General features: G+C 41.8%; 1 protein-coding gene across 2 annotated transcripts in view; it reads left to right on the forward strand.

Moving 5' to 3' along the window:
* The first annotated feature begins 591 nt into the window (after nt 1-591).
* Nucleotides 592-16,614, forward strand: part of VEGFC (vascular endothelial growth factor C) — an 82,587-nt gene continuing 66,564 nt past the window's right edge. For both annotated transcript variants that reach the window (XR_008449670.1, XM_054065521.1), the window contains exon 1: nt 592-1,212. Coding sequence is in view for 1 of the 2 variants with exons in the window: in XM_054065521.1 (XP_053921496.1) it covers nt 607-1,212 (606 nt within the window). In the remaining variant the exon portion in view is untranslated. The remainder of the gene's footprint in view (nt 1,213-16,614) is intronic.

Here is a 16,614-nt window from a genome sequence, read left to right on the forward strand (position 1 = left end):
AGATGGCTCTGAGATGGTATGGTACTGCTTGGATTACTCTCTTCTAATATGGCAAAAATCAGTGATCTGTTTTGGTATTACCGTTTGACTTTTTTTTTTTTTTTTTTTTTTTTTACTTTTAATCACAGTGTAACTGGAACACGGCACCTATGGTCTGCTTTATTTAGGGCTCTGGATGGGGTGCAGCGTCTGGTCAAAGAAGGCTCTGAGATGATATGGTACTGGTTGGGTTACTCTCTTCTAACTCGGCAAAATCTTTTTATCTCCTTCCATAAAAAGCTGTTACACACTTTCAAGCGAAGCTGCCAAAGCTGCTCAACAAGTAACCGATTAGGAGTAACAGAAACTTTCACCCACGGTTTCTTTGCGTGCGTTTTCCCCAACTTCATCCGGCGCTTTCGAGCCGAACGAAGCGAGCCGGGCGCGTCGCTTCCCCCTCGGGGCCGGGACCTACAGCGGGTTTCATCTCCGCTCCGCCAAAAGCTGCGGGCGGGTCAAGCCCAGCTCTTCCCGGGGCGCCAGCGGCTGGAGGAAGAAGAGGAGGAGGAGAGGAGGGGGAGGAAGGCTGCCTCCGTGCCCCTCTCGCAGGCAGAGGGCGCCTCGGCCATGCGCGGTCCCCGCCGCCGCGCACCCCCCGGTGACAGCGGGGACCTCGGCGGCGGGCGGAGCGGAGCGGGGAGGGCGAAGGGAACTCCCCGGGGGCGACTCGGTCCTGTTCCGTCTCCCTCCTTTTTCTTCCCTCCTCCTTCTCCTCTCGGCGTTTTTCCACCTCCTCCGCTCCCGAGCGAGCGCAGCCTCGGATGTCCGGTTTCCTGGTGGGCTTTTTTACCTGGCAAACTCCGGATAACTTGGGTGAGACTTCGCAAAGCAGCCGGGGGAAGTTGCCAGCTCCCCTGCGGGAGTCCAGGAAGCCGCTGCTACCGCACCTTCTCCGTCCCCACGGATTTTACCGCCTCGGATGCTGCGAGGGGAGGGAGGGGGGAGAGGAAGGGAAGGAGCCTCGTAATTTCGCCTGCATTCCTGCAGCCGCCCCGCGGCCCCGCTCCGCGCTCTCCCTGCCAGCTCCGCACAATGCACTTGCTGGAGGTGCTCTGCCTGGGTTGCTGCCTCGCTGCCGGCGCCGTGCTCCTGGGACCCCGGCACCCGGCCGCCGCCGCCGCCTACGAGTCCGGCCAGGGCTACGAGGAGGAGTCCGAAGCCGGGGAGGCAAAGGTAAAGCCCCGCGGTTGCAGATGCTCCTCTGGGCGGGTGGCTCCCAGACCCTTTGAACTTAGGAATCCAGTCCTTATGGTTGAACTCGATCATCCAAGAGGTCTTTTCCAACCTGGTGATTCTGTGAACGGGGACCGCTTGAAAATCCCAGACAAGAGAATGTTTGGCAGAAGCCTTTCTGAGTGCGTGGTGGGGTCTAAAAAGGAGAGGATTTATTTTAAGGGGGGGGGGGGGGGGCAAATAATAATAAGGATTTGGATGGGGCCTTGGGCAGCCTGATCTAGTGGGATGTCCCTGCCCGTGGCAGGGGTTGGGAGACAGATGGGCTTTAAGGTCCCTTCCAACACAAACTATTCTATAGTTCTGTGGTTCTGCGCTACTATGATTAGGGTTTCGGCGTAGCTGGAAGGAAGGTTACACGGGGAATTACTGTGTTTGCGATGTTTGTGGTGATAGGACGAGGGGGAACGGGTATGAACTGGACAGGGGCAGATTTAGACTAGACATTAGGAGGAATTTCTTCCCCATGAGAGTGGTGAGGCACTGGCACAGGTTGCCCAGGGAAGCTGTGGCTGCCCCATCCCTGGAGGTGTTCAAGGCCAGGTTGGATGGGGCCTTGGGCAGCCTGATCTGGTGGGAGGTGTCCCTGCCCATGGCAGAGGGGTTGGAACTAGATCATCTTTAAGGTCCTTTCCAACCCAAACTGTTCTATGATTCTAAACGCAAAACACCTGGTGGGCGGAGGCAGCCTCTGCTCCTGCCGTTTGCCGCAGAGCCGGGACAGGCAGCGACTCGCTCCCGCAGGCGAGTCCTGCGGCGGGACGGGACGGATGGGGAGAGCGGGGGAGAGGGGGCTGAGAAACGCTCCGAGGAGCAGCTGTGCACAGGCACGAAGCGGGGAGGGAGCCGTGTGGCGCGGGGGAACGATGACAACAAAACCCGAGTCTTTCCATTTGTTGAAAAGTTCGAGTCGCTGCTGTGTGACAGAGTTGACGGGAGGTGTAAGGTGACACCCGAGTCTGAAAACTTTCATTCTGCCCAGGCGCAGAGTGAAGGTTGGGCTTAAATTCTCAGATTCCAGTCACAAATGCTTGCAATTCTGTGTTAATTTTTGATTGCATAGGAAGTTTCGTAATGTAGAATTCAATTACCTTGGGTACTTGTGGTTTTGCAGTTCCCGGTACTCTGATGCATAAAAAGGATGCATAGTACGTGGTTGTATAAGTATGTGGCATTATTAGGAGGACCTTTGATGTCTGAGTTCTATAACAACTCTTACACTCGTCTCATTGTTTTGAAGATTTCTGACATACTTATTGAAAGCAGTCATGACCCAGCTCATTCATTATTCATTTCGGTATGGGGTGAGGGGAGAGTGTGGATTAGGAGTTAAGCTGATATTCTGATTGGTTTTTTTTTTTTTTTCCTTCTGTGCTGTTTGTTTTACTGAATAGAAGTTTGGGAGGTTTTACTGTAACTGCATGGCAAGTCAAATTTTGATAATGTATATTAGCTGTCTTTATTTCAAGTATTCAAATTGTTGTACACTGTATGTTGTTCGCGTATTCCATGCTTTTCAGATACTATTCTGCATGAGAAGGTTATTAAGTATACTGTAGTGTCTCTTCAATTACTTTAATTACAGATGAATGCTTACTTTGCAGTGTTCTGAATGCTAGTATGCTCTCAGTGATCGTCGTTTTTAAGTGTTTAACAAGTATTTTTCAAGTTTAAGTGTTTAAAAATAGGAACACAAAATCATTTCAGCTGCTCACTCTTATTGCTGAGGCTATTTATAAAAAAGTGCAAAACTTAATGAAGGGTAACAATACCTCACCTCTTTCCAGCCTATGACTGTAAGTCAGTTATTTACCGGGTGAAATTAGTGTTGGAATTGTAAAGCCTCAGAACAGCTTATGTTGAAAAGATAGAAAGAATCAAAACTGGAGCAGAGGGCAGACTTTGTACACCCAAACTGATAGGGTAGAACAGCTGTTAGCAAAGATACTCTCGTAAGTGATGCTGTTTATGTTCCTATTCACATATTGTGGACAGTGACTGTTTCTTGAAGAAACCTTAGTCTTTGTGAGGTGTCACTCTCGTGCATTGTGAAGAAGTGCAAGTGCTCCGTAGAAAAAGGGGAACTGTCAGCAAATGACAGGAAGAAAGGTCAAGAGACCGGGAAGCAAGTGGGAAAGCATGCGCTAAGTGGTCACGTTAACAGAGAAATGTTTTCATGCCTCACTACTGGTGAGTAGTAGGGAGAGAGAGAAAATTACTCTGGATCCAAGCACATGTAGTCATATTGGAAGTCTTTAGTTGCGAATTTGTTGCTTTTGCTGGAACTGTTTGAGGGAATGAGTATTGTGCGTATTTGTTCATGTGATGAGAGAATGTTCAGATGAACGTCTGAAGTAATTATGAAAGGATTAAGTAAGTAAACTGTAAGTAATTGTTTCAAGGCAAATATACTTATTTTGTTAGTAAAAAGTCATCTGCCTGAACTTTCTTGACTTCAGTGAAAAATGTGTGATCACTTGGAATTTGTGTTCATTGATGTTACGCTTCCCTGTCTTAACATGGCAATGTGCCATACTCCTGCATATTAAACTGGTGCCTAAGTGCAGGACATACAGCCTGTTGGGTCAACTGTTTACAGAATATTTTGACTTTTCTTTACTGCTGCTTTAAGAACTTCATCCACACTTGTAAAAATGTTTCTAAAGCTGAAGTTGGGGGTCCTCCAACAGGGGAGGAAAAGCTGGGTAGAAAATACGGGTATTGTGGTGTTCTACAGGTAGGTAAGTAACTATTGTGCATTAATTTGCCCTAGAGATTTGCAGCAGCTTGGCAGCGTTTACAGATATAAATAGTAGCAGTTCTTCATACACCACTCTTGCAAGGGCATGTTCTGCAGCAAGTGGGCACTGATAAGCTTGTGCAACACTGCCTCCTCTGTTTTGTTTTCAGCCTAAGGATAAAGTTCATTATTTAACAAGCTTACAGGGCCCAGATTAATGCTTTTCAGCTGAACTGTCTGCTCAGTGGAAAGGGGTGAATCCTGCCTGTAAATCCTCTCTCTGAGATTTCCTGCAGCACAGGGGAGTCCCTCCAAGAGGCAACCCCATGGCAGCCCTCACCCCGCCTCTTTGCTGCAGGGTGGGAGGCAGGGTGGCCCCTGGTGCCCACTTGTCTGGGTCTATGTGGCCAGCTGTGGAAGACAACCTGGTATTTCAGTTCTCTCTTTGCTTAAGGTGGGACTGGGGTAATTGGCTCTGGTAGCTGCAGGGACTCATCACCTCTCTGCCCTGCAACCCAGCAGGGGTCCTCGGGGCAGCTGCAGGAAGGAGAGGGTGAGCAGTTGTGCAACACTAGTGAGTTGAAACTTTAGCCCCTTGTACTGTCTATGAATATTTTAATAACTCTTATAATTAGTTTAGTCTTTAGCTCTTGTTCTTTATGTAGTTTTGAATTTGGAACATGCACTGAGTATATGCTGCCTACCCAAGAGGCCAAAGTACTATAATTAAAAAAAAATAATTCTTTATTGTTTCTTTGCTGAAAGTTCTAAAATTAACTGGAGGGGATACACAGGCATTCTGGGCACAAATTAAAGTTCTTGGGTTTTTTAAATAAGGATATGACAGTAGCATGTACCTAGACTCCGTTAGTGGTAGTAGGATAACAGCAGCAGGAGTCAGTGGTTGTGGTAACAAAAAGTGGTAGCAGTGGTATGGTAGAAATAACCTGAAAGAAGCAACACAGCTGGAGAGGGTTTGCTGTAGCTGTATCTTCATTTTGTTGCATAGTCAAACCTTTAGGATTATGTGAGTATGCAAAAGCAATGTTGGTCAATTGTTCCATGTAGTTTTAAGAGGTTTAAAACTATATTTATGTGAAGATTCTTAGTTTTGAATTAGAATTGGAAAGACAAATGAGAACATGTTGGCCTGTCCTACAGTGCATCCCTGAAAGTGGCATTGGGGCCTCTTTACACAAACAGCAATAAAGCACCAAACAGTCTTTGTGCTGTGATTATGTTATTTGCTTTTTGTAACACCTTTTCATTATTTTAAATCTGATCTAATAATAAAATATTGCTAATTGATGGTTAATGGAGTTTAAATATTGATAGAGGGGGAGAAAAAGCAGGATGTCAGTTTCTGAAGTTTCCTTCTGTCATTTGATCTTGATTGTGTCATCTCAAACCCATCGGGTTTATGGCCACCTCTAAGTTTATGAAGTGTGCCTTACTCTGCATTGTGATGTTACATGCACTGGTGAGAGATGAGGCTAGGTTTTCTGCCCTGAAAACAAACATAAACCATACTCCCAGTACTCAAGCAGTGCTAAACTGAGTGGGTAGAATGTTTTTTTTTCCTGCTGTTGCTGTTTTGTCTGCTGCAGCTTTCCTTTTCATGTGTGTTTAGTCAGTCTTCAGACACACAAGCACACACATAAAAAGAGGCTGTCTTTTTTTAGAAGCACAATTTGTTTCAGATACAATAGGACAAACGTAAATAATATAATAGGAATATTACGAAGACTAAGCAACACTTCTGCAAACATAATTATTAAACCTTGGCCTAACCTTTTTTGTGCAGAGTACCATGCTAATTTCTAAGAGCTTGTGGAACTTTGTAGCTCGTGGTGTAAGTATATGCATTCTTGGATATCTTGTGTAAGCACACTTTTGTGTATGTGAGGGACTCCTGGGATTGCTGCTGACAACTGTACTTCTGAAAGTTCTAAAACAGCTTTAGGGTCAAACTGCGGTGTTTGGAGTGGTACAGAAACATCCCATCACAAATATTATATTTACTCTCACCTAGGTTCAGTGTGTGTTTAGAGTTCTGCATGGTCTTTCAGGGTGTGTGTCTGCTTATTTTAGTAAAAACAAACCAGGACTTCAGGCTGTTGTAGCTCCCATTGACACTCTACGTCCAAGATAGGAAGTCTGTCTAGAACCTCATGTTCAGCTGCTGCTTTTTTGAATGTGGTCAGTGATTCATTAAAACAAAATGCTTGGAACAAAGGGAATCCAACTGAAACCAGACTGGTATCCTATCAAGTTTAATATCCTTGTTTAATATCCTTGTTTAATGTAAAAAATGTGCTACAGCTGTTTGTTGAATTAATTTTAAGAAATTCCAAGCAAGGTTGTTATTTGAAAGATGTAAATTCTTTCAAAGTCCAAGTTGCTTCTTAAGAGTTTTATTTGGCAAGATACTAAATTTTGACTGGTGAGTAGAATAAGTAGGATTGTTTTAATTATCTATGATAAACATTCAATACCTTTTATTTTTTCTTCTCATTCCGCTTTGCTTCAAACTTGACTGATGCAGAATGCCAAGTTTCCCTTCATATATGTGTATCTGCTTCAAAACCACTAATAACTGCATAAATTGCCACAGAAATTTAATTTAAAACATTGATAGCTGAGGGGAACCGTGGGGGTTTGTTTGTTGATATATAATATCATAATATATATAATATAGATTGATGTATAATGTGTAATATATATAATATGCATTGCATATTTATTTGTCAACATGTTTTTCTTGTTTTGTGTTTATCTGTAACCAGAAGCTTTACTGGTGACTTAATATTTCTATGTTATTCTATTTTTTCCCTCTTTGTTGCATTTCAGACTTTAGTTGGGAAATTGATAAACTGTAAGTCATTTATTCTTTTACTCCTTCTTTGTGATCATTGTAAATTAATTCCCTCTAGCTCTGTAGTAAAATGTTGGTTTTTTTCCTTTTGACATTTCCTGACTTGTCTAAGATGGCTGTAACTCCTTTTAAATATTTACAGACTGCAATTGCTGGTAGAAAGAATGAGTACTTTGGTAAGATGCTCCTATTTAGCAGAGTAAAGAAGAAGAATCATGTGGTTTGGTGAAGGAGGAGAAAGCACAGGAAAACTAACTTTAAACAGCTAAAGGAAAAAAAAAAGTGATAGTAGTTTGTATCTTTTGGCTATATTGTTGTCCTTGTTGAGTGTGGGTGAATTCTGTTCTAGGGTGAATATGTTCTCTTCCTAGATGGTATTACTAAGGCAATACAACTTCTGCATGGAATTGTTTAGACCCTTATTATGGTTAATTTCGATGAAAAAATATTGCTTGGGGAAGTTAATGATATTAATTTTCTGATACTGCCATCGCTGTGAACCATACAGTACTCCATACTGTTCCCATTATGGCTTCACCTACTTGATGACAATTTTCACATAGCCTGACTTCAAGGATGCAGCTTCAAAACTGTTGAAGGTGTTTCACAACCTGTTCCTCATTGAGTAGGGCAGGTTGTACCCTACTTTATCCTGGACAAAGGCAAGTACTGGCAAGGAACTGGACAGTTCTTGGAAGAAACCAGAAGGCTGCTGGGGAGCAGGGTTGCGTGTTTATTGTGTCACAGGCATGGCATCCCTGTGTTACTCCTACCTGCTTGTGGCAGCATTGTGAAATAACTAACTTCAGAAATCATTTAGAGTGAAATCCTTTACGCTATTAAATGCTTTAATTCTTAGACTTTCCTTATCTAAGAATTGTGCTCTGGAGAGAGAGAGAGAGAGAGAGAGAGGAGACAAAATGAAACGAATTCAGCAGAAGACATTGCTGCTGAGAATAAACGCAACATTTGGCTGTTACCTGTTTTTTTGCCCAGTCATTATCCACAGCAACCCCTGGACCTCATTCCTCCCCCACGCATGTGTGAAAATTTCCGGGACTTGTAAAAATTGTCAGAAACAATAGTTATTCTACTGACCCACTATTTTTAGCATTGGTGTGGCCTCACCTTGAGTACTGTGTGCAGTTCTGGGCCCCACAATTCAAGAAGGATGTGAAGGTACTTGAATGTGTCCAGAGGAGGACAATAAATCTGGTGAAATGGCTGGAAAGGCACATCCTATGAGAAGTGGCTAAGGACTCTAGTTTTATCTGGTTTAGAAAAAGGGAGACTGAGTGGTGACCTCATCGCTCCCTACAGCTTCCTGAGGAGGGGAAGTGGAGAGGGAGGTGCTGGTCTGTTCTTCCTGAGATTGAGCGATAGAATGCATGGGAATGGTTCAAAGCTGCGCTGGGGGAGGTTTAGACTGGACAATGGGAAGCATTTCTTTACTGAGAGGGTGGTCAAGAACTGGAACAGGCTTCTGAGAGAGGTGGTCAATACCCCAATCCTGTCAGTGTTTAAAAGGCATTTGGACAATGCCCTTAATTTGCTTTAACTTCTTGTCAGCCCTGAACTGGTCAGGTGGTTGGACTAGATGATAATTGTAGGTCCCTTCCAACCAAAACATTCTATTTTATTCTATTAGACATCGTTCAGAAGAAGCAAAACTGCTCTGGATGTCCTTCAGTTTCCTTCAACTCAAGAATTCAGCAGACTGAATGTGTTTGTAGTGGGCTGCTCCAGCCTTCCAGAATTTACTTGCCACATCAATCACAATATTTAAAGCCAAGAGGAAAACTGGCCAAGTTAGCTGCTGTCTACTTACTCATGTTTGTTAGACAATGAAATGTTTGGGGGGGTTGTTTGCTTTATGGGTTTTTTTTTGTTTCAGATTGGCCAAGAGAGATACAGCTGGTAAGTAAGGTTTTCAGTCTGTCTCATTAGAGAGACAAGGAGCAGCAATTTTAGGGGTTGAGGTATTTATTACTTCCAGGTCAAATGATAATTTTAGCAGGGCTGTATTATAATTCAAGTAAGAGCCGTTCACCCCTTTTGACACAGGTGGTTAATGCTCATTACCCTTTAAGTATAGGATCAGTATACACAATCACATGAGGAAAAGGTGCTAGTAGTTGTTTGAGGTGTGCTGTCTTCAGATGGTGGGACCTGCCTTCCTGCTCTGCCGACTACATTCCCAATTTTACAGGATTCTTGTTGAGGAAGCAGTGCGAGGGTGGTGTGTGCACAAGTTTCCTTCTCCCTGCCTCCTGTGACCCAGTGAGCCCAAGTGGACACTGCTGTGAACTTGTTCTCCTGTTCACAGAGCTCATAAACACCAAGACCAGGATCCGTGCACTTGGGTTCACTCTTACCTGCACAACTGCTCAACCAAAGTTGAGCTCCAGGAACTATCCATGCAGGTGGTCTGACTTTGTGCTATGTGCACATGAAAGAAACAACATGGAGAAAGAAAAAAATTCTGAAGGGTTTGAAAAATAAGGAGAGCCTGAGAAGTGAAGAAAACTGTAGGAAAAAAATTGCTTGAACAGCCTTGCTTGTGTTTGTACCTCAAGGAAAAAAGGGAGAACGTTTCTTGCAACAAGTGTTTGATTTAATTTTGAGAGGTGTTCTTTGAGTTTGTTAGTTTATTTTTTTGTTTTTGTTTGTTTGTTTAAAATATTTTATTGAAAATGTTGCCTTTGGAACTCTGAGAATTCACCTCAGTTTTGACCCATCGTTCTTCTTGACTAATTGCTAAGTATTGCAACCTATGTGATAGCTTTGTGGCAGCTGTGAGTTGGAGATTAGAAGGATACCATGAAAGTAGGTTTCACAGAAATCTAAGTGTTTGTATTTTGTACTCCTAAAAGGAGTGTTCATTTTTTGGTGTGCTGCTGAGGATAAAATCTGTGCTTATTTGCACACTCGCTGTTACTTTGAGAACACCACTCCTCCTATTTCTTCTTAAAAATAATGTAGAAAAGGAAAATTACGTAACTTCAGTTATTCCAGTTATGTATATTTGGAACTGACAGCAGAAACACACTTTGCCTGTAAAGGTAATAGTAAAAACTCTTGATGGAGACTATTTATTATTTTTATAGAATCCCTAGTTGTGGTTAGATTAGCAGGATAATTAACTGTTTAAGGAAACTAGGAAGTAAGTTTGAGAGGTAGCGCCTTATTAACGTTTGTCTCTTGCCTAGGGACAGATGTTTCCAAATTAAAACGGACCCTACAACTTCCTCTTCACCCCACCCACTCTCCAGCGAATCTTGCATAACCAGCAGGGTGCTGCTGTGGTAAAAACATGATATTTACTTAGTCTCATTTTATTCATGTATGTCAAGGTAATCCTGTTAAGATTTCGATATCTCTTTGCTGTAAGATTTTTTTTAATGTTACTTCCTTTATATCACTAATATTGAAATATTCTGTGATTTGGATGAAATGAGACAATCTTGTTAATAATCAGCAGGCTCGCATTGTTAAATCACAGTGGGTTCAGTAAACATAGAGAAGCTTTTTCCAGGAACAAGGGTAGTGATGGGACAATTATTTTGTCTTTCTAGTTGGGTGTGTTTCTGGCTGGCTAGAGAAGAGCAAAATGTTGGTTCTTTTAAAAATACCAAGAACTCTGTTCAGGAGAACATTAACACATGCCAAGTATCCCACTGAAGTGACTGAATGACAGGTATTGGCCTTTTTTGTAAAGTTTCGTGGCCTTTCATGGATGTTTCATCTAAACTGCTAAGCAGAAGAAGCCAAGCGGTTAGGCTCAAAATGAAGTTCTCTGAAGGTCTTCTTGCTGGCTTACTGGAGTGTTAGCAGTGCTGAGTTTGTGCCTTCTACTTTTTGTTCCCGGTTGTGGCCTGAGACATAAGAGTGTGCTTTTTTGAACACACAGTTTGGAAAGGTCTGGGCTCCTCTTTTGGCTCAGCAGAGCCTGGCAGGTGGGCAGCTCCTGGCTGCCTCAATGCCATTTCTTTTGCCTGCCCAGAATGCCATGTTAATAGTACTGGGCACATGATATTGTTCAGACCCCTCTTAGGGAGGGGATTCACTGCGCCTTTGCTGAGGAAGATGAGTTTGATGAGCAGTCTGGACTCAGACTGAGATCAGACTGCTGCAGAGCAGCAAATTTTTTGATAAAGGGTTGTCTCTGCAGTTATGGTTCCCTCCAAGACTGTGGTGCTCAGATTAGAGTAAACACTGCCTGTACAATTAAAGGAAAAGGAGGCCTTTATTTTTCTTACCCGAGAAGAGCTATCTACTTCATTCAGATCGTCAACTGTAAAAGCGATGACAATCTTTAAGATTAATGAGAATCTTGCTTCTTTTTTTGTCCAGGTGGCTGAGCCAGCAGGTGATCAAAGAACTAGAAACGAATGACGGGGTAAAGACTGTAGAGGGGTTCTGAGTACTTTACTTTCCAAAATATCTGCAGACAGGCTGAGAAGGCAGTGAGGGGACACTGAACCGTGATCTTGGAAAAAGAAGTGGGGGAAGGAGCAGTGAAGGATTTTCAGAGGGCAGGACCATGCTTCAAAGGAAGAAAGAATTAGGCTGTTCCATTGCATCAGGTAGAACTAAAGAATTAGGCAAACTTTAAACTGAACAGTCGTTACTAATCTGGATTAATAGCATAAAAAGGCTCTTTGTAGTAATGAAACTCTTTGAATATCTTAGCTAACGGTTTTAGAAAATTAATGAAATTTTCCAATCCTCGTCTCTTACAACGGATGATCTATATTTTTCCCTTGAGCCTGTAAGTTGCTGCTTTACTCCACGATTAGTTGACTTATGGTATTTATTTGTTTTGAGTATTGAAGTCACATAAGAATAAAAGAATGATTGTACCTGGCCAGACAAAATGCCTGGTTAGCCCTATATGCCATTTTCAACAATATCCAACACGGGCAGTCTCATTGGACAGCCCCTGCTGCACAGCCACTAAACATGCACTGGGTGCCCCACTGGTGTGGCAGAGGACTTGGAGAGAGATGTTAGAAACCTCATGCACAGAAATATTATGAGGAGCAACTGTCACACCTTCCCCCTCTCACTACCTCCTCCCCACTTTCTTCCAAGTGAAGCCCTTTGGCCGTGGACACATAAATGTTGCCCACTGAGTCCTGGCCTCCAAAAGTTTCTTTTTTATCCTCTGTCCTGTGAGCTTCCCTGCTTGATTCCCCTATGGGGGATGACTTGTGTTACATGCAACTGATTTGTCCCCAAACCATTCCATGGGAACAGCTTGGGAGGTTTGTACTCTGCTTGTTTTGTTTCTTCACCTTTGTGTCCCACAGACCTTGTTCAGGAGAAGCCCTGAAAACTTTGTGTGTGAGTCTGTACCTGCTGCTTGTTCCTTCACCACCTAGGGACTTTGTTTGGAAAATCCAACAGCAGGCATCGAATGTTCACAGGTCTCCCAGGCTCATCATGTTTTTTGTAGTGAAAAGGCAACCATGGCAACATGCACCTGGCTACAGCCACTCTTCTGGCTCTTCCAGTATCTCTTAGTTAGTTTTCTTGGCTGGACTATTACTTCTCTTTTTATTTATGCCTTTCTATCCAAGGCCCTGCCAAATTACAAGACCTACTTGACAGCCTCCTTCTGAGCAAAGAAATGGAAAGTGTCACTACATGCTTACAGACTGTTAGCAACAGGGCAGCTTGTGGATTTCCTTGACTTAAATGATGAGGTGTAGGGGGGGATTGTTTTGTTTTCTTTTCTTTAATAGCTTTCCATTGACTTACCTCCTATGTGTTACCCAGGTGCTTATTGAGGCTACAGAAGCTTCTGACATCAACACCTTTTCTGTATTGCAGTCTGACTTTCAGTGGATGTTCTGTTTAATATATGTAATAGTAAATAAAGAAACCAAATAAGCCCCAAAACTGAAAGAAAAGTTCCTTTTTGCTTGTCTTGAAACTGACATCTGTTAATTATGTGTGAAACTTCCCCTGTCCTTGCCCTGGACAAAGCAGGGAACAATTCTGTCCACGGTGCTTGTTGTTTTATTGCGTTCCCCTCTCCATTGTTCTTTTTCAGGATAAAGATCCTTCACTTACGTAACCTGCTTTTTGTAATGGAGCTGTTCCTTACCTTTGATCATCTGACTTCATACCTTTCTTAATTCTCTTTAAGACTACAGAACAAGAAGAGGGGAGAGCCAGGAGTGCACACAGGATTCCAGATGTGGGAAACCACAGATGTGTGTAGGGACATAATAATGTTTTGTTCTTTTTCCTAACAATTCCACTTAAATATATTTATTTTAAAAGCCTGTCTTGATTGGTGAGTATTTTGTAACATGTCAGACATGAGTATGATTAAAATGCCTCTTCTAAAGAACTACCCGTGTTTGTACTGAAGAGCTGGATGGAGGAAGGCATTTCATAGTTATTACTACTTCCTTAAAATTCACATAAAAGCTGTTCTTAGGGGTCTGTTTCAAGATGATGTATGATTATTTAACCTATGTGTTCATTACGCGCTGAATGTGTTTTTCTGCCTGCCACATGTGCACAGTGAGAGATTTAATGGGGCTAGCCATCTTCTGAGTTATAAAACATGAGCTGCATATTTAATATCCTTAATGATTTTTTAATAAATGAGATGCGCTTTCAGAGTAAACTGTGAAATACGCTAGCAACCTTGCTAAGATTGTTTATACCTGTTAACAGTAAGATGTTACTGTCAGGCAAGATTTGTGAGAACTTGGTTATATGCACTAACTAGGCGCATATAAATAGGCAAATGTGTCGGGAACCTACCCACGCTTGCAAATTTTTAGATACACATCAAGTCTAGCCTAAAGCATAAGAATATAAGAAACACCTCACTGAGGCAGACTAATGATCTGCCTAGATAAGTGTTTGGCTTCTGTCAGTCTCAGCAGCACATGGCATTCTGTATGAGGAGAACATTTGGACTTAGTTGCTTCCTGCAGTTCACTCGCCTCATACCCTCCTAACATCCACAATTGTTGAAATGAGGGTATTAGAAGACATGCCCCTGCCTCATCTTGTGCATGAATGCATCTGGTTTTGTAGTGAATGTGCTAAGAGTGTTTAGTAGATCCTCAACTACTTCATATCAGGATGGTGCCAGCTTGGGTGCAGTGGAGTTGCTTTGATTTTGGCAATGTGAAATATCTGTGAAGACTTATTCTACAGTTAATATTTCTATTTCTCTCTTCCTTGAATCTTCTGTGTTACACAAATATGAAGGGTATTTTTAGCACTTAGAAAATAAGATTTGCTCTTTATTTTTGGATCTGGAGTATGTGTTCTGAAATTATCACAGATCAAACTAAAGAAGAAACATGAATGTGTCATTAAACTATTTCATGCTGTATTTCAATGCAATACAAATGTGTTTTTTATATTTTGGGCAGTCGCAGGGATTGAGTCCAGTGTCAGATTTCCCTCACCATCTTTGTTAAGAGGCTGATTTTATTTTCATCTTTAGACCTTTATTACGTCAATGGTGTCTCTTCAGTTGCTATCTGCCCGTGGTTTTGCCAGCTTTGGGCAGTATCTTCCCTATCAGTCAGAGTAAAAATCTGTAGCTTTTTCAAGATGCTTGTGGTGCCTGGAACTCTTATTATGTGTTTGTAGGAAATTCCCTCTTCCAAATGCCACTTAGTGAACACAAGCGCAGTACTGAGTACAGGGGTAAACCAGGAGATCCTATCTTGCTCTTGATGCCCTAATCCATAGAAAAGCATGGGAAGAGTTGCAGGAATCTTTAGAGGCAAGTGGTGGAGTTGGGTCCTAAACAGCTGGATCACAAATTTCCCTTAATTCCGTTTTCTTCTTTACATGTTGGAGAGAGAAGATAAGGGAATCAAGGGAAACTCTTTAGATAAGGATTATATAAAGTGAGCTTCAGCAGCCGTCCAATATTACCCCCTTAGAAACTGCTATCTTCTCCTGACAAAATTTGTGATTTAGGATTTGAATTTATTTTTTTTTGTCCTTGCACTCAATGTTCCTTCTTCTTCATGGTGTTAGGACATCTTTCCTCTGCCTCACAAGAGAATTATCATGTGCTGCTCCATCTGAGGAATTTGGGCAACTTGCTAAGGGTCACATTGAGCCATGTATGTTCAAATCCTTATTATTTTCTTAGAGCTATTATCTATCAAGTGATATATTAAATAAAATGGAACTTCTTCTGGATAATCATCAGGATTTTGTTCTAAATATTTGTTCTGTGTTTGTGCTAACCTATTGAATTCTGCTATTGTTCTGCATATTCTGTATTGCAACTGTGAAAACTGTATTTAGCTTTGATTTTATTCTTTCCTTCCATAAATATCGTGGACGATGAATTCCTCAAAATCTGTTACATGCATTATCATACAGCCCCTAACTTAGACTGTTTAACGCACACTTTTGTGAAGACTTACATTTTTATAATCACTGTATGTATTTTTTAAACTTTTCTACTACCTACTGAGGAAGCTAGTAAAAAGGAAGCTTATTCTGAGCCTGAGCAGTCTGTGTTCATTAGTTAACTGGTTTCATTAAAACGGGAATTTCCCTTTCATTTTATGAGTTAGTGCAGTATTGAAGTATTTAAAGTGAATGTAAAGTCTTAGTAAGATACAGAATTAATTGCTTCACTTAAAGCTTGCACTGTTAGCTGAGTAGTAATCTTGAAAGAAAAATTGAATTAATAAATATTCATTTTGATAATAATTACAGTGGCTCAATTCCAAGCAGAACTACTCATACCCACTGCTTACCACTTCTTTTTCAATGGTCTTCCATACAGTCAGTATTATTTTGCAAGCAGTGTCCTGATACTCTGAAAGGGAGATACTTTAGGTGGACTGTGATATCGGCTTCAACGTCTAGGATGTTGAAAAAAACAAGAAAATGTTTTTTCTGGCTCTACTCAGTGTGAGAAATTTCTGCGACCGTTTGAGAGAACTTTCTTTATTTCACTCCAAACTCTGGAAGAACTATACCTGGGAAGGACAAATGTGTTGTGGGTTTGTTTTTTTTTTTTAATTCTTTATTTTATTTTTGTCACTGAAATTGCAGTGTTTTTACTTAAAAGGTGTCTGCAATAAAATAATTTTCTGGTACAGTTACGCTGCTGTAAGCGGCCCTGCTATAAAGTTGTAATTGATCAAACCTTTCTGTGTCCAACTGTAGTAGTTGAAGAAGGTAGTGTGTATGAGTTAATAAGTCACTGCATTGCATCTGGCCTGTGGTAAATAATGGTGTACTTGCAGCATAAATTTGACGGAAGGGGTGCTCCAGCCAGAAGTCTGTCCTTGTTCCCCAGTATTTACTCTTCCCTCTACTGGTATTGGAAAAACTGGTATGGAGGAGGGTGGAAGCCAACGGTACTCCTTTTGGTAGCTGCATGGATTTATGCTGGATTATAGTGGCTGTGCAATAGTTTATTTATAAGTACTTTTAAATGTTAAATAAAAGACTTTAGGTGAATCATTTCTACTGACTGAACTTGCTTTACTCTGTACAGAAACTAATGAGGAGTAGTCATGTACCTGATTGCAGTGATTCTTTTGTGGGTGTGTTAACCTCCTCACAAACACATCCTTATGAGCTCTGAATGCCAATGTGAGCAGTTTATTCCAGTAAAAGTGTCTCCATCGTTTGATCTTTGCAAGTAGTGAGGGTGTTTATGTAGGTCTTATTAAGCAAACTAATTTAGCTTTCTTGGACTTTTTTTTTTCCT

The sequence above is a fragment of the Cuculus canorus genome, chromosome 4 (genome assembly GCF_017976375.1).
Source record: "Cuculus canorus isolate bCucCan1 chromosome 4, bCucCan1.pri, whole genome shotgun sequence".
Taxonomy (NCBI): Eukaryota; Metazoa; Chordata; class Aves; order Cuculiformes; family Cuculidae; genus Cuculus; species Cuculus canorus.